Source organism: Coloeus monedula (genome assembly GCF_965178545.1).
Source record: "Coloeus monedula genome assembly, chromosome: Z".
In the NCBI taxonomy this organism is placed as follows: domain Eukaryota; kingdom Metazoa; phylum Chordata; class Aves; order Passeriformes; family Corvidae; genus Coloeus; species Coloeus monedula.
Window position 1 is genome coordinate 51,193,310 of NC_138822.1, and position 16,920 is coordinate 51,210,229.

The 16,920-nt window shown below is 38.7% G+C and overlaps 1 protein-coding gene across 1 annotated transcript in view; it reads right to left on the reverse strand.

Annotated features, from left to right (window-relative positions):
* The window catches only part of SLC27A6 (solute carrier family 27 member 6), a gene marked incomplete at both ends in the record, with an annotated part of 35,853 nt that extends 28,051 nt beyond the window's left edge, over positions 1-7,802 (reverse strand). The window contains one exon of the mRNA XM_082302190.1: positions 7,289-7,802. Coding sequence (XP_082158316.1) covers positions 7,289-7,802 — 514 coding nt within the window. The remainder of the gene's footprint in view (positions 1-7,288) is intronic.
* Positions 7,803-16,920: the final 9,118 nt, after the last annotated feature.

A 16,920-nucleotide genomic window follows, 5' to 3' on the forward strand; every position in this document is an offset into this window, starting at 1 on the left:
ATCCAGGAGACACATCAAGAACAAGAGCAATACTGCTTTCAGCAGAACTCATTTACACTTAAGTAATTTGATACATCTCAGTCTAAATAATTAATCTTGCAAATATTCCTGTGGGTATAAATTTATTTTATTATCTCAGTTTTTATAGATGAATAAACAAACAAAGTTGACATGACTTACCCAGAACCTCACAATGAGGCGTTGCCAGAGTCAGCATTTGAAATCCTGGTGTCAAATCCTAACTCATTTCACAAATAGTATACTGTATGTATAAATTTTACATCAAAACAACTGAGTATTTTTAATCTTTCAGAAAACTCCTTTCCAAATGACAGACTGATGCAATTATTCTGATTAATAACATACTAATCTGTATTGCTATTGCAGATATATAGCCTACTATCGCCAACTAAACATGTTTTATATACCTAAAGCCTACAGAGTACAAGTTTTATGTACTTTATGAACACTTAGCAAATAGATCTGGTGTAGCGTAACATCAAAAATTTTTGTTCAAACTTTCTTTTACTGCAGAATGATTCCAGGAAAGAATCACCCAAACAATTTTATAAATCTGAAAGATGGATAGCCTCCTGTTTGAATCACTGGAGTACAGCCCCATTATAGATAGCAACAGAGCAAAAAAAAGTGAATAAAAAACAATGTTAAGAACAGTAGTATTAACTGCAGGAAACCTGATGCCATGAATGTCAAGGTTCATTGGCATATTAATTCTGTCTTGCTGTTGTATAATAGAATTATGGTATATTTTTCAAGCAATAAACAGAAAAATACAACTGTACTACTTCTAACACCTATTCATAAATCAAGTGTGATAGAACAACTGTATACATATTACCTTCTTATACTGATTTTTTCCCTCCTATTATGCATATATGTCTCTCAAATATACTAAGGATAGCTTGTGTAGGTGCAAGTTAGACTGAGAACCCAGCAAAAGAAACAGAGGTGTTAAAAGCAGCTGGAACTCTATTTCTGTTCTCAAAAGTAGTAGGAGAATATAGCATTGTCTGTCATTCTTTATTAATACACTGGCTCCATCTACAATGCAAGTCTGTCAAAAAGAAGAGGACTTGCCTCTTCTTTTTATTTTCTCCCCTTTTCTCGCATCAAAGGAAGAAATATGGCAACTATTAATCTGAACCCTGCAGACACATCATCATTTAAGATTCAAGAATGACATGAAGACACAGCTCCCTTTCAGTAGACTGAAACATATTTACCCAAAGAAGTTAAGATTAATCTTCAGATTAAACATACATGCTGTTTACTGTTTCTCTAAACACTCCCTCTTAAAACAAATGGCTCTGGAGTTTTTTACTACTAGTGAACTACTAAATGATTACACAGCATAATTTTTCTTCTATGCTCAGGAATCTAGTAGTTGGAACAATATGTGAACAGCTTGCAATTAAACGTTACCATGAAAGAAACTTCTCAGTAGATAGCAGAGAACAGCAGAAACAATAAATTATTTCCTGAATAAAAAAAGGTAATTTATAACAGCTGTATTCATAGGGCCAGAAACTGAAAGTTACTTCTGGAACACACAGGAGATGGGGTGTTTGTAGATGACTCTCAATTGTACTAACACTATTTCCAAATAATAATTCTTATGATAGTCAACTAACATTTTGTTCCCCAAACAGAAAACTTCTGTGCCAGACATTGTGTAGGGCTGTCTAGTCTTTACATATCACCTTTTCCACGTGTCAGGAAGACACAGCCCTCTGAGAAGGGCTATAATTTGAATATTTCTAGAGCTACCTTGTATGTGCACTTCATATAGAAAAGAAATTACAGTAAAGCAACTCAGCTATGTAAGCTAGGAGTTTCTCTCAAGTACTTGTTTACTTTTTATGAAAGTATATTCAGATTTTGGGTTACTTGTTTTGGGAGAAATGTCTGCTCATATAAAATTTGGCAAGTTCCATTTGTGTTGTTTACATTGTTTGCATACAAATGTCCACCATTTGCTAATTATTTGGCTTATACTGGGAAAAAATATCTGGAATTGATCAGGATAGATACATTTTTCCCACTTTTGTTTGCTTTTCTTGTCCTCTTACTTTTAAAGCATTATTCAAAAAAGTTTTGAAACTGTTACTTTATATTCACATGAATACATAACTCAGTTACATCTTTTGAGAAAGCAAGGAAAATATATTTTGAATTACTGTCCCAGGCTTCCAGTTGCACAAAGGTTTCTTATGTTCTTTTCTAGCAAAGAAATCATGCAGGCTGTTGGCAAGGATGCAATCCCACACTGATGAAAGGAATACATTAGATTATGAGATCAGCTTGTACCGAACAGAAAGTTACTAAGAAAGAAAACTCTATGAAACAGTTCTTACATAAATTTGATGTGTACCCTGGCTGATATGCTCAGGAAGTTATATCAAGTCCAAACTCTTCCCCACACTGTCTGGCCTCAGAAAATAGTTGCCACTTGTACTTGATCCCCCAAGTGACTGGGCATGGCTTCTCACAAAGTAATAATAGTAGAAAAGTCAGCTGTGGCTCAGGATCAGTGTTGGTATCTTGAAGCATCATTGAAGGCAGTAAAGGTAATAAAACATAAACCACCTTGCAAATCACAGTTGGCTCTTTTTTCCACTCAAAGACCATCTGGGACAAGACAGAGACTAAGTAAGAGCAAGTGATCAAAGAGATATGGTGTCTAATAGAGCAGGTAAGGGTGTCTTCCACATGTCTTCTATGGTCCCCTTGTATTAAATGTTTAGGTTTAAATAGCTCTTTATTCCAAATGGATAAGTAAAGGCAGTTTTGATAGAATCCATTCTTTTTTTTCATTCAGTGACTAACATGAGAGATGAGACTTCTACTTGTACATAACATCATACGACCTTAATTTACAAATACCAAAAAATACTTTGTTTACTCTCCTTCTCCAGGATTTAGACATGCTTCTGTCTAGTTCAGAATACACTTAGCAGAGGCAGAAAGCACTGCTAGTGCCTCAAGAGCAAAGAATCCTAGCCAGAAAACTGCAATACAACTGGGAGACCTACCTCTGCACAGAACTGCAAAATCACAAGATGGCTGTGAATAGAAGGGGTCTCTGGAGGTCATCTTGGTCTGATCTCCCTGCTCAAGCAGAGCCACATAGAGCAGACTGCCCACACGTGTCCACGCAGCATGTACACTCCCTTAATAGGCTTTGTTATCAGGACTGATGTAAATCAATCTCATGCAGTTTAGAAAGCAATCCTTTAACACCTGAATCCTTGCATCAGAAGTCATGATGGCAATCTGTGATGTCCTACTCTGAGCTGAACTCTTCCCAGTAGGAACAGACTAGAGATGCCCCGGCAAATAAATTCCATTTGTGCATTTCTGGTAGCGCACTGGACTGCAAGTGTTGTATAGTAGTACTGCAGTACTGTACTACTGTAAAAAAATAGTAGTATTGCTGTTACACTGTAATAGATAGAATGATACAAAAGGGATTGCAATCCAATCCCTTCTTCAAGCAAGACTTCAGTCAATAGAAATATATATTCCCCAGAAAGGACATAGTTCCTTAAAAGATATCTTCATTTTAAGCAGCACCTTACCTCCTCTGTTTAACCAGCAGCTTTTAAACAACTAAGGGTGGCATAGTCTGGTAACAAATGTAGTAAGAATTAACACCTTTTGAAAGAGCAGAGCATACATTTCTTCCTTTCTCTTTTACAAGTTCCTCATTAACTTACAAGTTCGTTAACTACTGTTTTATTAAAAATGAAGTTTTAAACTCCAGCTTTTAAATCTCTTTCAAGAAACAGTCTCCAAAATGGAAGTGATGGGAGACAGTGTTTCTGGGAATCAAGTGTGAGAAGTTAAGTAACACATTAAAGCAAGAGCTAAATACTTGGGGAACACAGCAGACAAACGAGGATAGTTAAAGTAAAAAACTCTCTCTGACACAAGGGAAAGTGGAATTACTGGAAAGGAACAGAAAGAGTAAATATTGGCAAATCATAGAATCTGTATTTGCCGTTTAACTAGAGCCTGGATGAGAAGACAAAAAATTTACTTGATTGCACTAAATGAATTGAAAGAGCATCAGTGTCATACAAAAAAGAAATCAGACTTTTAGAGATAGTAATTTCATATAAGAAATCAACAAGAGGAAGAAATAATTAAATTTTTATATCTGAAACTTAAGAATAAAACATTCAACTGCTGGGTTCATAGAATACATTAAGGCAAAATCAAACCCACAAAACTTAAATACTACTGAAACACTCTGAACTAAAAAAAAGGAATCAGAGTATGAGAGAATTGTCAGACCAGAAGAAAGTCTGAATCCAAGTGCTGAAGCAAAGACAAGATGATACTAACTGGATGAGGTTATCAAACCACAATGTCTGAAAAATATGCAGGCACACAACAAAAGCAAGGAGTAAAAAATGGCACATGAGAGTGATCTTTTACAAGAGGCCCTATGAAAAAATGGAACAAGGTATGGAAGAAAACGCAACCACAAATAGTATCCAGCCTATTTGTTTGGAGGTATCACATTTGTAAAAAATAAAAGCATTTTTGAAAATTAGGTACAAAAAAAGCTTCAAGATGCAATCATCTCACACAAAGGGAGGCTACATCATCATTTACTGGGATGTAGCTACACTACATCACTGGGAGCAGGGAAGATTCAGCCATAAACAATTATCTGTGGGAATTGTTTCAGATAGCAGCCAAAGGTGGAAGATTCCCTTCAGCATAAATGAAACCTTACTATTAACTAGATACACAGCATGATAAAACAGTAGAACCACTATACAAGTTCCTGTTCTAATGTGCTATTACAGACAAGAATTTCAAGAGCAAATTTGGTCTTGCTGGGCACAGGCAGTCAAATTGTTAAGGGGATAATATCTTCTGTGCTGCAGTCTGTGAATAAGATCAAAGGTCATCCAAAACACTGAAGATCTAGTTTGTAACTATTGCAAGAAATAGAATTGCCAAGTTAACCTGTATTTCTTTGTGTAGGGGTGAAAAACCCACATATTTTTTAAAAGAATTTCACTATCCAGAAATACTGCCATTACACACTATTCTCTGATTTTAAAAAAACAATCTTAATTGCTAAACACGATGCCTGTCTATGGCAATGATAGATATTAGACAACAAGTTGATTGGTTTTAGTGTAAATACTTTGGAAAAAAAATACTACATTCAAACTATCCACACTCCTGTGAAAATGATGCCACAATAGGAAAACGCACAACTCATGTCTATTGATGAGGAAGAATCCCTTGAAACTCACACTAACATTGGATGAAAAGATGTTTAATAGCCCTCTAAGAATTATGAAACTGACTGCGTAACCCCAGTATTAAACATTGCTCTGCAATTTTTATAAACATTACGGGGAAATTACTATCTACAATAATTAGTTACAATATGTTTCTTTCAAGAGTGGTATGAGTTAGGCCTCACAGTCACTGGACTAAGCATAAACTTTCATTTGCTAAATCTATACTCCTTTGGAGAGGCTCCCATATGAGGTGGTCAATAGCTGAGGACCTAGCAACTTTAACTTCTTTCACAGATAGAGATAAAAAGAGCCTCTAAGTCCTGAAGAAAAGTACTGAGAAGGCTCATGGGACTGACAGACTTAAACCAGACACTAAAAGTCACTATAAAGTAAGAAGTCCAAAATGTAAAACAACAACTGAGAGACTAATTTGTTGGTATCTCTGTTGTACCACCTGTCTGCCCACACCTCTTGTGAGCAGAGGCAGACTCCCAAAAGAACCTAGTTCAACATGGTTGCTCTTACTGTCAGCTGCTGGTAGAAAATTAAGAGTGGAGAAACACAGTTCCTTGCCCTGCTCTGCAGATGCTTTTTTCATCCACTAGTTACCTCTAATTTAAATAAAAACTTCTCTTAGATACAAGCTTTGATCCACAGTTTCTCCCTAGCCACAGTCAATGAGCATGAAGTTCCTGAACATTAATTCCCTTCCTCAATCCATACACTCAAAAGTACATATTCATAAGAAGGGGCTTAAACAAGATTTTTTTAAAAAATTAAGTAAGAGGGCAAAATGAAAAGCTGTCAGTTCAGAAGTCTTGTTATCATGTATTTGGATTATATTTAAATTGGCTTGTTTTAATTACCAAGCATCTTAAACCAGCATACCATATAGAATCAGAATGACAAGATTTTTAATTTAAAAATATGCAAGGGAAAAATCTTAAATGCACTTTTTAAAACACAAATTCACAGCAGCAGAAAACAGAAGGAAGAAAATTCCATCATTTAGGTATCATGGGTACAAAACCCCACAACTTGTGTAACAGGAGTAAAATCAAGAAGGTGTGCAACAGAAAAAGGCAAAGTAAACTTGAAACATTAATTTTAGAGAGATGGGATTACATTAATATGCAATATTTTGATATATTTTCCTCCAACCAAGTGTCAAGGTTCTGTGTGATTGTTGAGCACTGCAGGTTCATTTTCATTTGATCATAAATGCTATGGCAAGTTTATGTTTTGGATCTGTCTTCAGTTTACACATCTATTTAATTGAAGCCAAATTTGAACATACAATGCCCAGGATGCCTACAACAAGATTTTAAATTCTTTTGAAGCATTTAATAAAAATGTAATACTCAAGAAACTTACACCACACACACTACCATCCGGATTCAAACACAGCAATTTCTTCCACAATCCAACACCAACAGTAAGTTGGTTTTTATGAATCAACCTCCGATGTGCCTTACTCCCAAAACTTTACTCCTGGAAAACTGTCATACCTCTGCAGTTGAACAGCAGAGGTTGTACAGTCCAAGCTTAGACTTTCCAATTTTACACTGTGTTTGATCAACAGAAAGATGGGGAGATAGTACAAGAGAATAAAGTACATTACTTAAATAAGATTAAATTTTACTATTTGAGAAGTAAAGGAAAATCATACTTAATAGGTAATTTTAATGTTTTCAGAGACACTTTAAGCTACTACTGAAGCAATTGAACACTGGTAACAGGCTGTACTTAGATGTTGAAAACCCTCCTGCAATACACGTTTTTTAAGAAAAGGGTAAATGGATTTTCACAAAGCATGGCTAAAACTGATTCTGCCTGAGAGGCTGAAGCTTTATATCATCTTGAAGCCTGCTCCAGCCCTGTATTTCTTTGATTCTGTGAACATCTGTAAATCAGGTTTCCAATAAAGGATCTGGAGGGCCAGACATATGGGAGATGTGACATTAAAAGCTTTGGATATAGGAATGAGGAGTATACCCTACCTGCTCCCACAACCAGTATCTTGGGCTCACAGCTACTGACACAGTGCAGGAGAGATCTGAAGCGGACATTGAAGTTGAGGAACGCCACCACACAGCCCAACTTGGCCAGTCCGAACCACACGTGGATGAAGTCGGGCTCATTCCCCATCAGCAAGGCCACCGTGTCTCCCTTCTTCAGAGCCTCGTGCTGCAGAAAGACCTGCGCTATCCTGTTACTCCTCCGGTCCACATCCCGGTAGGTGTGAACGGTCCCCTCGTAGATGAGGAACGGTTTGTGGGGCTGCCTCTCTGCCAGCTTCACAAACTTGTCCAGGACGGTGACAACCCTCCCTTGCAGCCGGTACATCTCCACTCTCAGCCCATAGGTGAACACTTTGAGCAGGTACCTCAGGTCGGCCCAGAAGTAGGGGAAGAGGAGTTTCTGGAGGAAGTGCAGGGAAAGAATCCCGACGGCAGCCCCCGGCACCCAGGAGGGCGGCACTGGGAGAGGGTAGAGGTCGTCCCAGCCACGCATCTCCCCGCAGCCGGGCGGCCGGGCACACGGCCCAGCGGGGCGCGGAGGCGAAGGCTGGCACGGGCTGAGGCTCTTCCCGCCCTCTCCTCCTCTACAGCGGGACGCGCGGGCCAACACCGCTCAGGAGCAAGGGAGACAGCGAGCTCCGACGGCGCCCGACGCCCGCCTCAGCCCCGGCACGGCCGGAGCCCCCGCCCGCCTCAGCCTCGCCGCACCTGCGGACGGCCTGGCGGGAGCGGGGCGGGAGCGGGGCGGGAGCGCTGCGCTCCCCGCGCACGGCTGAGGCTGAGGCCGGACACCTTCTCCCCCCTCGGCCCCGGGACTCACGGACAGCGCCGGGCTGCTGCTGCCGGCGAGGCGGCGGCGGCCGCTCCCCGAGCCGGTTGCATAAGGCGCGATCTCCCGCTCACCCCGCCCGGCGGCCGCAGCCCGGGGTTGACGCCCGGGGAAGGCGGCGACGGCCGAGTGCAGGAAGCCTCGCCCCGGGCCCAGGCGGCGGCTGAGCGAGCTCCGGGCGCGGTCCCGGGCGGGCGGTGGGAGGCGCTGGGGGCAGGTGGCTTCTGCCGGCCGGTCCCGCCCCGCGAAATCGGGGACCCGCTGGTCCCCGGGGCTCGGCCCCGCCCGCAGGCTTGGCCCCAAGCAGTGAAGGAGGGCAGACACTTGAAGAGTTGAGTTGTACTCCCAACTCTCTCTAGTACTTTTTTCTGTTTTACCGCTAAGATCGAGGAGATGAAGAATGTACAGACACAGGTCTGTTATATGAACACTGACTGGACATGCACTGAAAACAGATTCAAGCAAATTAAATAGTGCAAAAACTCGGTTATGAATAGATTTCATGCCTCTTTAAAGGCAATACTCTCAGTAGGCCGACAGTTTTTTATTGATACTGCAGTGTTCCTTACTTGGAAAGTACAGTGGATGTGTATGTCCTGTCCTAGCTAGGTGTCCATTTACAGGAAGACAGAAATATTTAGGTTTTCAGCTGGCGAGAATCACTTCTTCCAGAAAGACATTCTGTGAGACTACAGAGTTCTAGCTTACTTTTCTTAGGTGGAGATACCTCAAAGGGCCACTATCACAAATTTTTTTGAAGTAACTAACAGGTAGAGTAAATGCTGCATTAACATGTGCTTAACATATAAAAACTCACTGTAGCTATTTGATTGACTGGACTTTGGTTGTTGTTAACTGCTGCAGAAATATGCATAAATAAAAAAGGGAAAGGCCGTGACTCCTTAGGATGATGCATACTTATGTGTTGATTTGAAGGAAAACAGAGGTTGAAAGATTCTCTTGTTTGCAAAGATTGCTTTGAAGAAGGCAGAAAGAAAGCAGAAGGCAAGGTGGGTCAGGTCAATGAAAAGCTCTGGGCATATGGATGAGAGTGAGAGGAAAAGCAATAGGTAATTGATAGAGCACAAAAGTAAGATCAATAAGAATTGCCTGTGGATGAGAGAAATATATTTTAAATATACTCTGCTGTGAGATAAAAATCATCCAGGCAACATTGCATTTACTAAAGTGACTTATGACTAGTACGTCACCAAAGTCATGTCACAAGAACAGAGAGGAAGAATTTTGTGGTTTAGATATTATCAATGCTGCTAATCCCCAAGAACTGAAATGATGAGCAAGACCTTAACATAAAGAATCTCGTATGACTCTGCAACACGTCATCTCAAAGCAAAATTGTGGGTTTGTGATCTCTGAATTGTCTCTTTTCCCGTTAATTCTACAGAGAAATTATATCAATCCTCTCTATTCAGTATCCAAGTTTCTTGTAAACATCAGCAATAACTTACTTCTTGTATTCTCCTGAAGGGAGACAGGACAATTCTCTAATGCATGAGTTGTTTTCCAATAATTTTCTGGTCTGTTGTAAAAATGGGTAAGGCAAGCCAAGAAATATCAATAGGCAATGAAAAAGTCACATAACTCAGGTGAAGACATGCTGGAATTCGATTCAAACCCTGCCTGTGCCAGAATTCCCTGGGGATATTAGATTAATCTCTTACAATGTCCCCAAACTGGGTTATTTAGTCAAGCCACATGCCTAACCTTACACCTTAAGGCTCTCTTAGACCCTGGGTTTGATGGTTACACAAGCAACTACAGATTAAGACATAAGGATCTGCAATTTCTATTCTAGGCTAAGTGAAATGGTAGCTGATCTAGCACCTAAAGTTAGGAGGTGGGTTAGAAATTAGTTAAGTTCACCTTCAATATTTTTCCTCTCTACTGTTTCAGTTCTTAATCCAATGGAAACACATGCACATCTGTTTGTTTGGGTTTTTTTTTTAAGTAAACAGCACAGAATTTGAAGACCTCAAAAAGAAATTAATTTTTTTTCTTGTTAACTAGTTAATATCAGCAGTGAAGATGCAACTATCTGCATGCATGGGTTGTTGAATGTAACATATGAACAGTTAAGAGAACATGAGTTGCCATAAGCATTGAGTAAGTTGTTGGGAAAAATAGTTGTCTGGGAAAAAATGTATGTTATTATGAGAATAAAATTACTAACATATCATGTACTTGCAAGTGATACGTCCATACTATGAAGAAACCTTGATTAAAACTATTGCAAAGGTTAACTCAAAAAAACCTCTAGAAAGTTCTCGTATTTTAAATGTAGTGATATTTATTTTAAAGTAAACAAAACCCCAGAAGTATGCCAAGAAACTACCTGTTCGTCAGCTTCTTGTTAAATGTCATGAGCTGAAATTTAATTTACTTTTGACATTATACAAGACGCATAAACTCATACCACAGAAAAACCACTGAGCCCTGAATTATTTAGTATGCTGTAATTATTCTGCTCAATTTCACTTCAATGGAAAACCTTTTGATGCCTGAGAGTATGCTATGACCCAGTAGTGAAATACAAAGAGTTTAATTTTCTACTGGTGGAACTCATATGTGAGAAGTTCTGGGGATTTTTTTTTTGTGGTTAAAGATAAAGCATTTCCCTGTAACAAAATCTCAATATTGCAAGAAAATATGCACTGATTACAGAAACGCTTCTGTAGCATAAAAAACCTGTAGTTTTGATGTTACCATTATGGCACATTATGCCTTTTAATATCCAGATAACACAATATGGTGCTGTACAATTATTTTTATTAACTCTGAACACGGTTAATATGCCTAAGGGAATTTGCTTGGGCTATTTTAGTGACATAAGTATCAACTGGGGGGGGGGGGGAACAAAAGTTGTTCTAAATAAGGTATTTTAGATTTATGGAGTTTTTGGGTCCCCTCAGGGAAAATAGTAGCATAAATTCTGAAGTGTCATGTATTTTCTAATTTCCTCTTAAAGTAATTTTAAAGTAGTGGCTTTTCTTCCTCTGAAATAGAAATTTTGAAATTTACAGCAGAAAGAGATTAAATAGAAATGCCTAGAAGAAAAAAAGCTTATTACTTAAAAATAGATTCCTGGCTTTTCAAAGTGTCAGAATGCTGTAATATGGAAGAGGAAGAACATAGCATCATATTCTGAATATTGCCTTGCAGATTGTCCACCACTATTGAATTCTTCCTTTTTTATATTCTAAAATAAATATATTTAAAAATATATATTGTGTTTTAAAATGTAATCCAGAAGATTAAACTAAAAATAAAAATACCTTGAAAATGCAATTTCCAGATCTTCACATCTCACTCTTCAATTCCATTCTCATTAAAGTGAAACAATAATATCTAAGTAATTGTGTCTATTAATTTCCAGAGGTTAGCTGCAAAACATATGTCTAGCAAAGGCTAAAATCTTAAACCTAAAATTAAACAAGTAATAAGAAAACCAGAATTTGATGTCTGAGTGGCCAGTAAGCAAGTCATAATGCTGAAAAAGCCACACAAAACTAACCCTTGACTAATAAGGGAATTTGGGGAATGAATGGTGTTGTTATACTACAGTTATTACAGAGACCTGAGGAGGTAAAGTCTAAAGCTGTTGTCATGGCGCAGACCAGACATTATGGAAGTTTTTCATCAAAGGAAAGCATTTAGGATTCAAATCCATAGGAAATGAAAATTAATTTTTATAATGTTTTGGAATGCTTGTTTATTCTGTAGTTGTGTGAGGACATTCATTTGAAATACTTACATTACATAAAGTGTCTTGTCTCAAGTCATTCATTACAGCATGTCAACAGACTTGTGTCAACCTTTCAAAGGTTGGAAAGATGTAGAGAAAAATCATCTCAGGTAGGAGAAATTTTAATAGAAAGCTTTACTATTAATGAGTTAGATCATTAACACCCCCTTGCCCCATTTTATTTTTAATTTTACCTAGCTTTGAATAGGCTCTAAAGGTAAATTTGTTGTTTTGCCTGAAGTCATGAAAATGTGTTTGTACTAGGAGCCATATGCATTAGTACCCCAATAAAATTTAGCCACAAGCTTCCAAAGAAGCATACTGAAATATTCAAATATTCTGACTCCTAGAACTACTTTGTGGACTACTGATGGAAGAAGTTCACAACAGTGAGTCTTTTGGTCCTGAAATTATAGAGTTTGGGTTCAGTCCCACTGTCATCCAGAAGCAATGTGAATTGACCAAGCTACCAGTTTATACATTTGAGGCAGAACAATTATGCAGAAGGACTTCATACTGTAGTCTGATAGTCTCAAACCAGTGCTTTTGATTTTTCCCATTCCACAGTTATTGCCTTGCTTATCAGGTATAGGACACAGCACTGACCTGTCAAAGGGATGCATACATTACATGGCTCTTAAGAATAGGTAATCATTTATACAGAAAGATGAAATTAGAGCCAGAGGAAAATTAGAATCTGAATACAAATCCTTTATAAAGGATATTTTGGTGCTGTCTCAGGTGTAAGGTAAACAAGAAGACTTGAAAGCATGGGGAAACCCGAGACAGGTCATTAACTGAATGGAGAAGGAAACAGACTTCTCGGTACGAAGTGCCATGATTTTCACATTCTTTAAATAGATACTTTGTTGAGCACTAGTGGAACTTGACTCATATGGAAAACACCTAAACATTTTTTGAAAGTTCTACACCTTAATTTTTTTGTTATTCTTATAATTGTTCTAGACTATCACTGCGGAGCACAGCATCCCAATTTGGTTTTCAAGAGACGTCAAATAACAAAAGTATACTTTTATACAACCTTACCTGGCTTTAACTAGGATACCATAAGAGTCTCGAAGAAATCTTCCAGTGCGTGTCAGGGAAATTTTCTGTCATGTTGGCCTGTGTCAAAATAGCATGGAGCAGATGAGGCATGAAAATCATGAGCAAAACTTCAACTATCTGTAACTGTCTCTAAGAAATCATGAGCTAGATGCCTACCATTTCCATTATTTTCTTCTGCTTTGTGGGTATGTGCTAGGGAGACAAATTTTAATTTAAAAGAAACTTTTTAAAATAAGCATCTTTCAGATCAGGGTGTTTTCAGTAACTACCAGTTGGAAGTGTTCAGTTTTTTCATTATGCTGAATTTCTAGGTGAAAGGGCTGCTGTACTCATCTTTCAAAGGATTAGAACAGGGTGTTTGCCTTCTGTGCCTTCAGGCAAGAATAAGATAATTTTCAACTTGCCTCTGCTTTCCGAGCTTTCATGTTTTCAACACAGTTAAACAGTATGCCAGAGAACATCTGCCCCTTATTTGTGCTTCCATTGTTTCGTGCTTTGACTGCATTAGAAATTTTATCTGATGACCATGACAAGAGTATTGTCAATGTTAGCTGGTATAACAGTTCATTCCTGTGACCTCCTCTTGCTAGAAGTACTTCCCTGTACTTGTACTACCATTTCTCTACTCTACTGTCTCTATGTTTTAAGAACTTAGGTCTTCTATATGGAACATTTACAGAAATACTTTGCCATCTGGTATAACTGGGCTATATGCTAAAATACTGACTTCTTTAAATTCAGTAGCAAAAACTTTCACTCATTTTCTTAGCTTTCTTCTCACATGTTCCTTTTCTGTGGTATGGAAATGAAGAGGAAAAATGACTCTCTTGAAAGCCCAAGAAGCAACCTACACAGGAGACAGAGAAAAGAATTTAAGGTACTTAAGAGTTACAGGTACTTGTACTTCTCTGCACACGTTTCAGCATTACTGAATCCTGAAACCACAGTCATTTTGTGGTGCAAGAGACTCATTCCTCAAGCATCTTCTACGTAAATCCTGTTCAATGTGATTGTAAATCAAAATGGTCTTGTAATAAGCCTGCTGGATTGAGCTGCTGTGTTGTTCTGTTAACACTGCTAATAACAGTTTCTGGCACATATGAATTTTGCTTGCTTGAAGCAATGTTTGACATGCTCTTTGTGCTCTCTTTTTCCCCTGGTATTCCCCTTTCCCCCTTCACAAGGCAGTTTACTTTGAGAGATGACAGAGAGAAAACCTGCATTTCCTATTCATGTGACTCCATTATACATAGTCAGTGTCACTGAGCAGCAACAGTAGAGCTACTCAACAAGTTGGGGGACAAAACAGGTGCTGAGGATGCCCCCAACACAGGCAGAAGCACCCTCCCTGACCAGAGGGCAGTCTGGCTGCACCTGAACACACCATGGTCTGGGGTACTTCAATACAGGGGCTGCCAGCAGTCCCAGACAAGGCACAGTAATGGATCGGGTCCAGGATGGGACATGAGGCCAGAGGCAGGACTAGGGACAGTGATACGACAGTGTCCATCCACAGGGCAGGACAACTCAGTTCAGGGCCTGCCCAGCCCTCAACTTAGACTCTTTGGAGCCTTTGGGTGGAGGGGAGAACATCCCAAGTTATTGCTGGTCAGGGCCATTAGGGCGAATTTACGTCACTACCTGTTACTCGATTCTCACAGGTTCTAAGAAGGTGGTGGAGCCTCATATCTTTAGCAGTTTTCTAAAAAGTGTTTCTAAAAAAAAGAGTCTTTTATGTTCATTCAGGTAACTTGTCATGTGAACTGTAGATGAGATCTGTCAGATTCAATCACATCAACTGATAAACCTCATGAGGCTAACGGGGAACAAATGTAGGAAAACAGTTAACAAGGAACAAATAAGGTTACTCAACCAGATACTTTAATATAATTAACTTTACATTTATGTGATAAAGTCACTACTACATGCAAAAAAAAAATCTTTTGTGTGTGTCATTTTATGGTGTTTGTAAGATTTAAGCCATGAACATTCAGACAAATTGGCCATTTTCTTAGTTTCTAACTGCCTGGGGTGTGTCTGTGTTATTAAGTGGTTATCTTAAAATGAGGAGGTAAGTATGTAGGTGTCTTCAAATACTAGTCTGGCAATAAAAGAAAAAAAGAACATGGTAACCACAAGGCAAGTATAGGCACTTTTTAAATCAGCATTATGTGAGTAAATAGTTATGCTGTTATTTCTGGAATGGACTTCCTTGCCAAAATCTTCATCTGGATAGAGTTGAATAACTTTTTATATCTATATGAATGATCTTGTTGCAAAATGTTTTCATGCCAAGGTGTTGAAAAAGAAATTTTTAAGGGTATGTCTGGGTGCAGGGGCCATTTTTTTATAAATGACTTGCTGAAATCTACATTAGTAGCCTGTTGTACACCAGTCCATTAACCACCTAATAATAATTGGCCTATTGGCTACTTGCAGCTTCATAGTTCTGTCTCAATGGTGTTAACAGACCACCTGCAGCATGAGTGTTAGTGGTCAGTGATGTACTAATAAATGTCAAGATAATCCTGTTTTGTCTTCTCTCCACTAGAATACTGTTTGCTCTGGTACCACTGTGTCGACAGCACTGAAAATGGCTTTAACATAAGGTAGTGAGCTCTACTTTCCACTGAAAGCAAAAGTGATTCTGGAAGATTTCTCCAGGTCAGCTGATCGTGGAATGATGCACAAAAATAACCAGCCAAAATTGTCTCACTGGAATACTTTTTTGTTAGTATGCCTTCCTACATTTCAGTCTGTTTGCAAACCATCATAACTGAAAACTAACGGCCGGGGAAATCAGCTTACAAGCTGCTTTTGCAATTGCTACATTATGTCAAGGCAGGAATTTTTTGCTGGACTAGCTTGTGTAATAATCAAAGCAGACAATTGCCCAGCTGGAGCAAGAAAAAAACACAAACTGCAGAAGAGTTTCACTTTGGTGATGGCAGCGACTACAGCAGGCCGCCTAGACAGCACAGGCTCAGGCATGAGCAGTAAGTCTCTTCTATCATGCATTCTTTTCTGTGAGTAGCTCAGTGAAGACCCCTCACCTGTTAAAGAGCAACAGCTTGTGGGGGGGAGAGGGTGTTAACTTTTTTCCTCTTTTTTCTTTTTTTTTTTTTCAGACATCTTCTGACAATGGGGGCGAGAAAGAACGAAGACAAACAAGGGGGAAGGAGCAGTAGGAAGGACAGAGAGGCCAATGATGTGCTGCACATCTTGTCCCCTTTCCTGTGCCCTGTCCCTCAGCATTACTTTGCTTTCCAAACGCTGTGAGAACTCAGGGAAGGGCAGTGGTGGTAAGGAGAGGAACAACATGTCATGGTTACACCATAAGGCTTGAGAATTATCCCAATTTTCATACTGACTAATTGTTTTCCTGAAATTAAAGTTCAGAAGTCTTTACTATGCCTATATACTTCAAAAATAAAGTATTTGTTTGCATCAATTTTTCTGCAGGGCTTTAAAGCCTTATTATTCATTTTGGGCTCTTACCTTGCAATGTGAAAAAGCTTGTGTCTGGGAGTTGCTAAAAACCCTTTTCTAAAGGAGTTCTGGCTGTACTCACAATTTGGTTAGTCCATCTTTCTTTGTGTTTATTTAATAACAAAATTATTTAATTTATGTGCTTTGCAAATATCATATTCATAAACAAATGGTTAGTGAAGTATTATGAGAAAGGTTTCCATAGTAATTTTTAGTAAAAATTCAATAATCATCTCCTTGAAGTTTCAAAACCAGAAAAATTATGTGTGAGGTATCTCTAAATATAACCTAGGTAAAGGATCAGCCATTTAACAGGCTTCTCCAGTACGGGTTCTACAATGAACAGTTCATTTATTTTTAAACTGTTTTTCAACACAGAGCATATTTTTAAAGTATTGTCAGTTGAAAATGCTAAATACTGCTGCATGTGTAGAAGAGCCATTTGACAGGTCTGGCAGATAT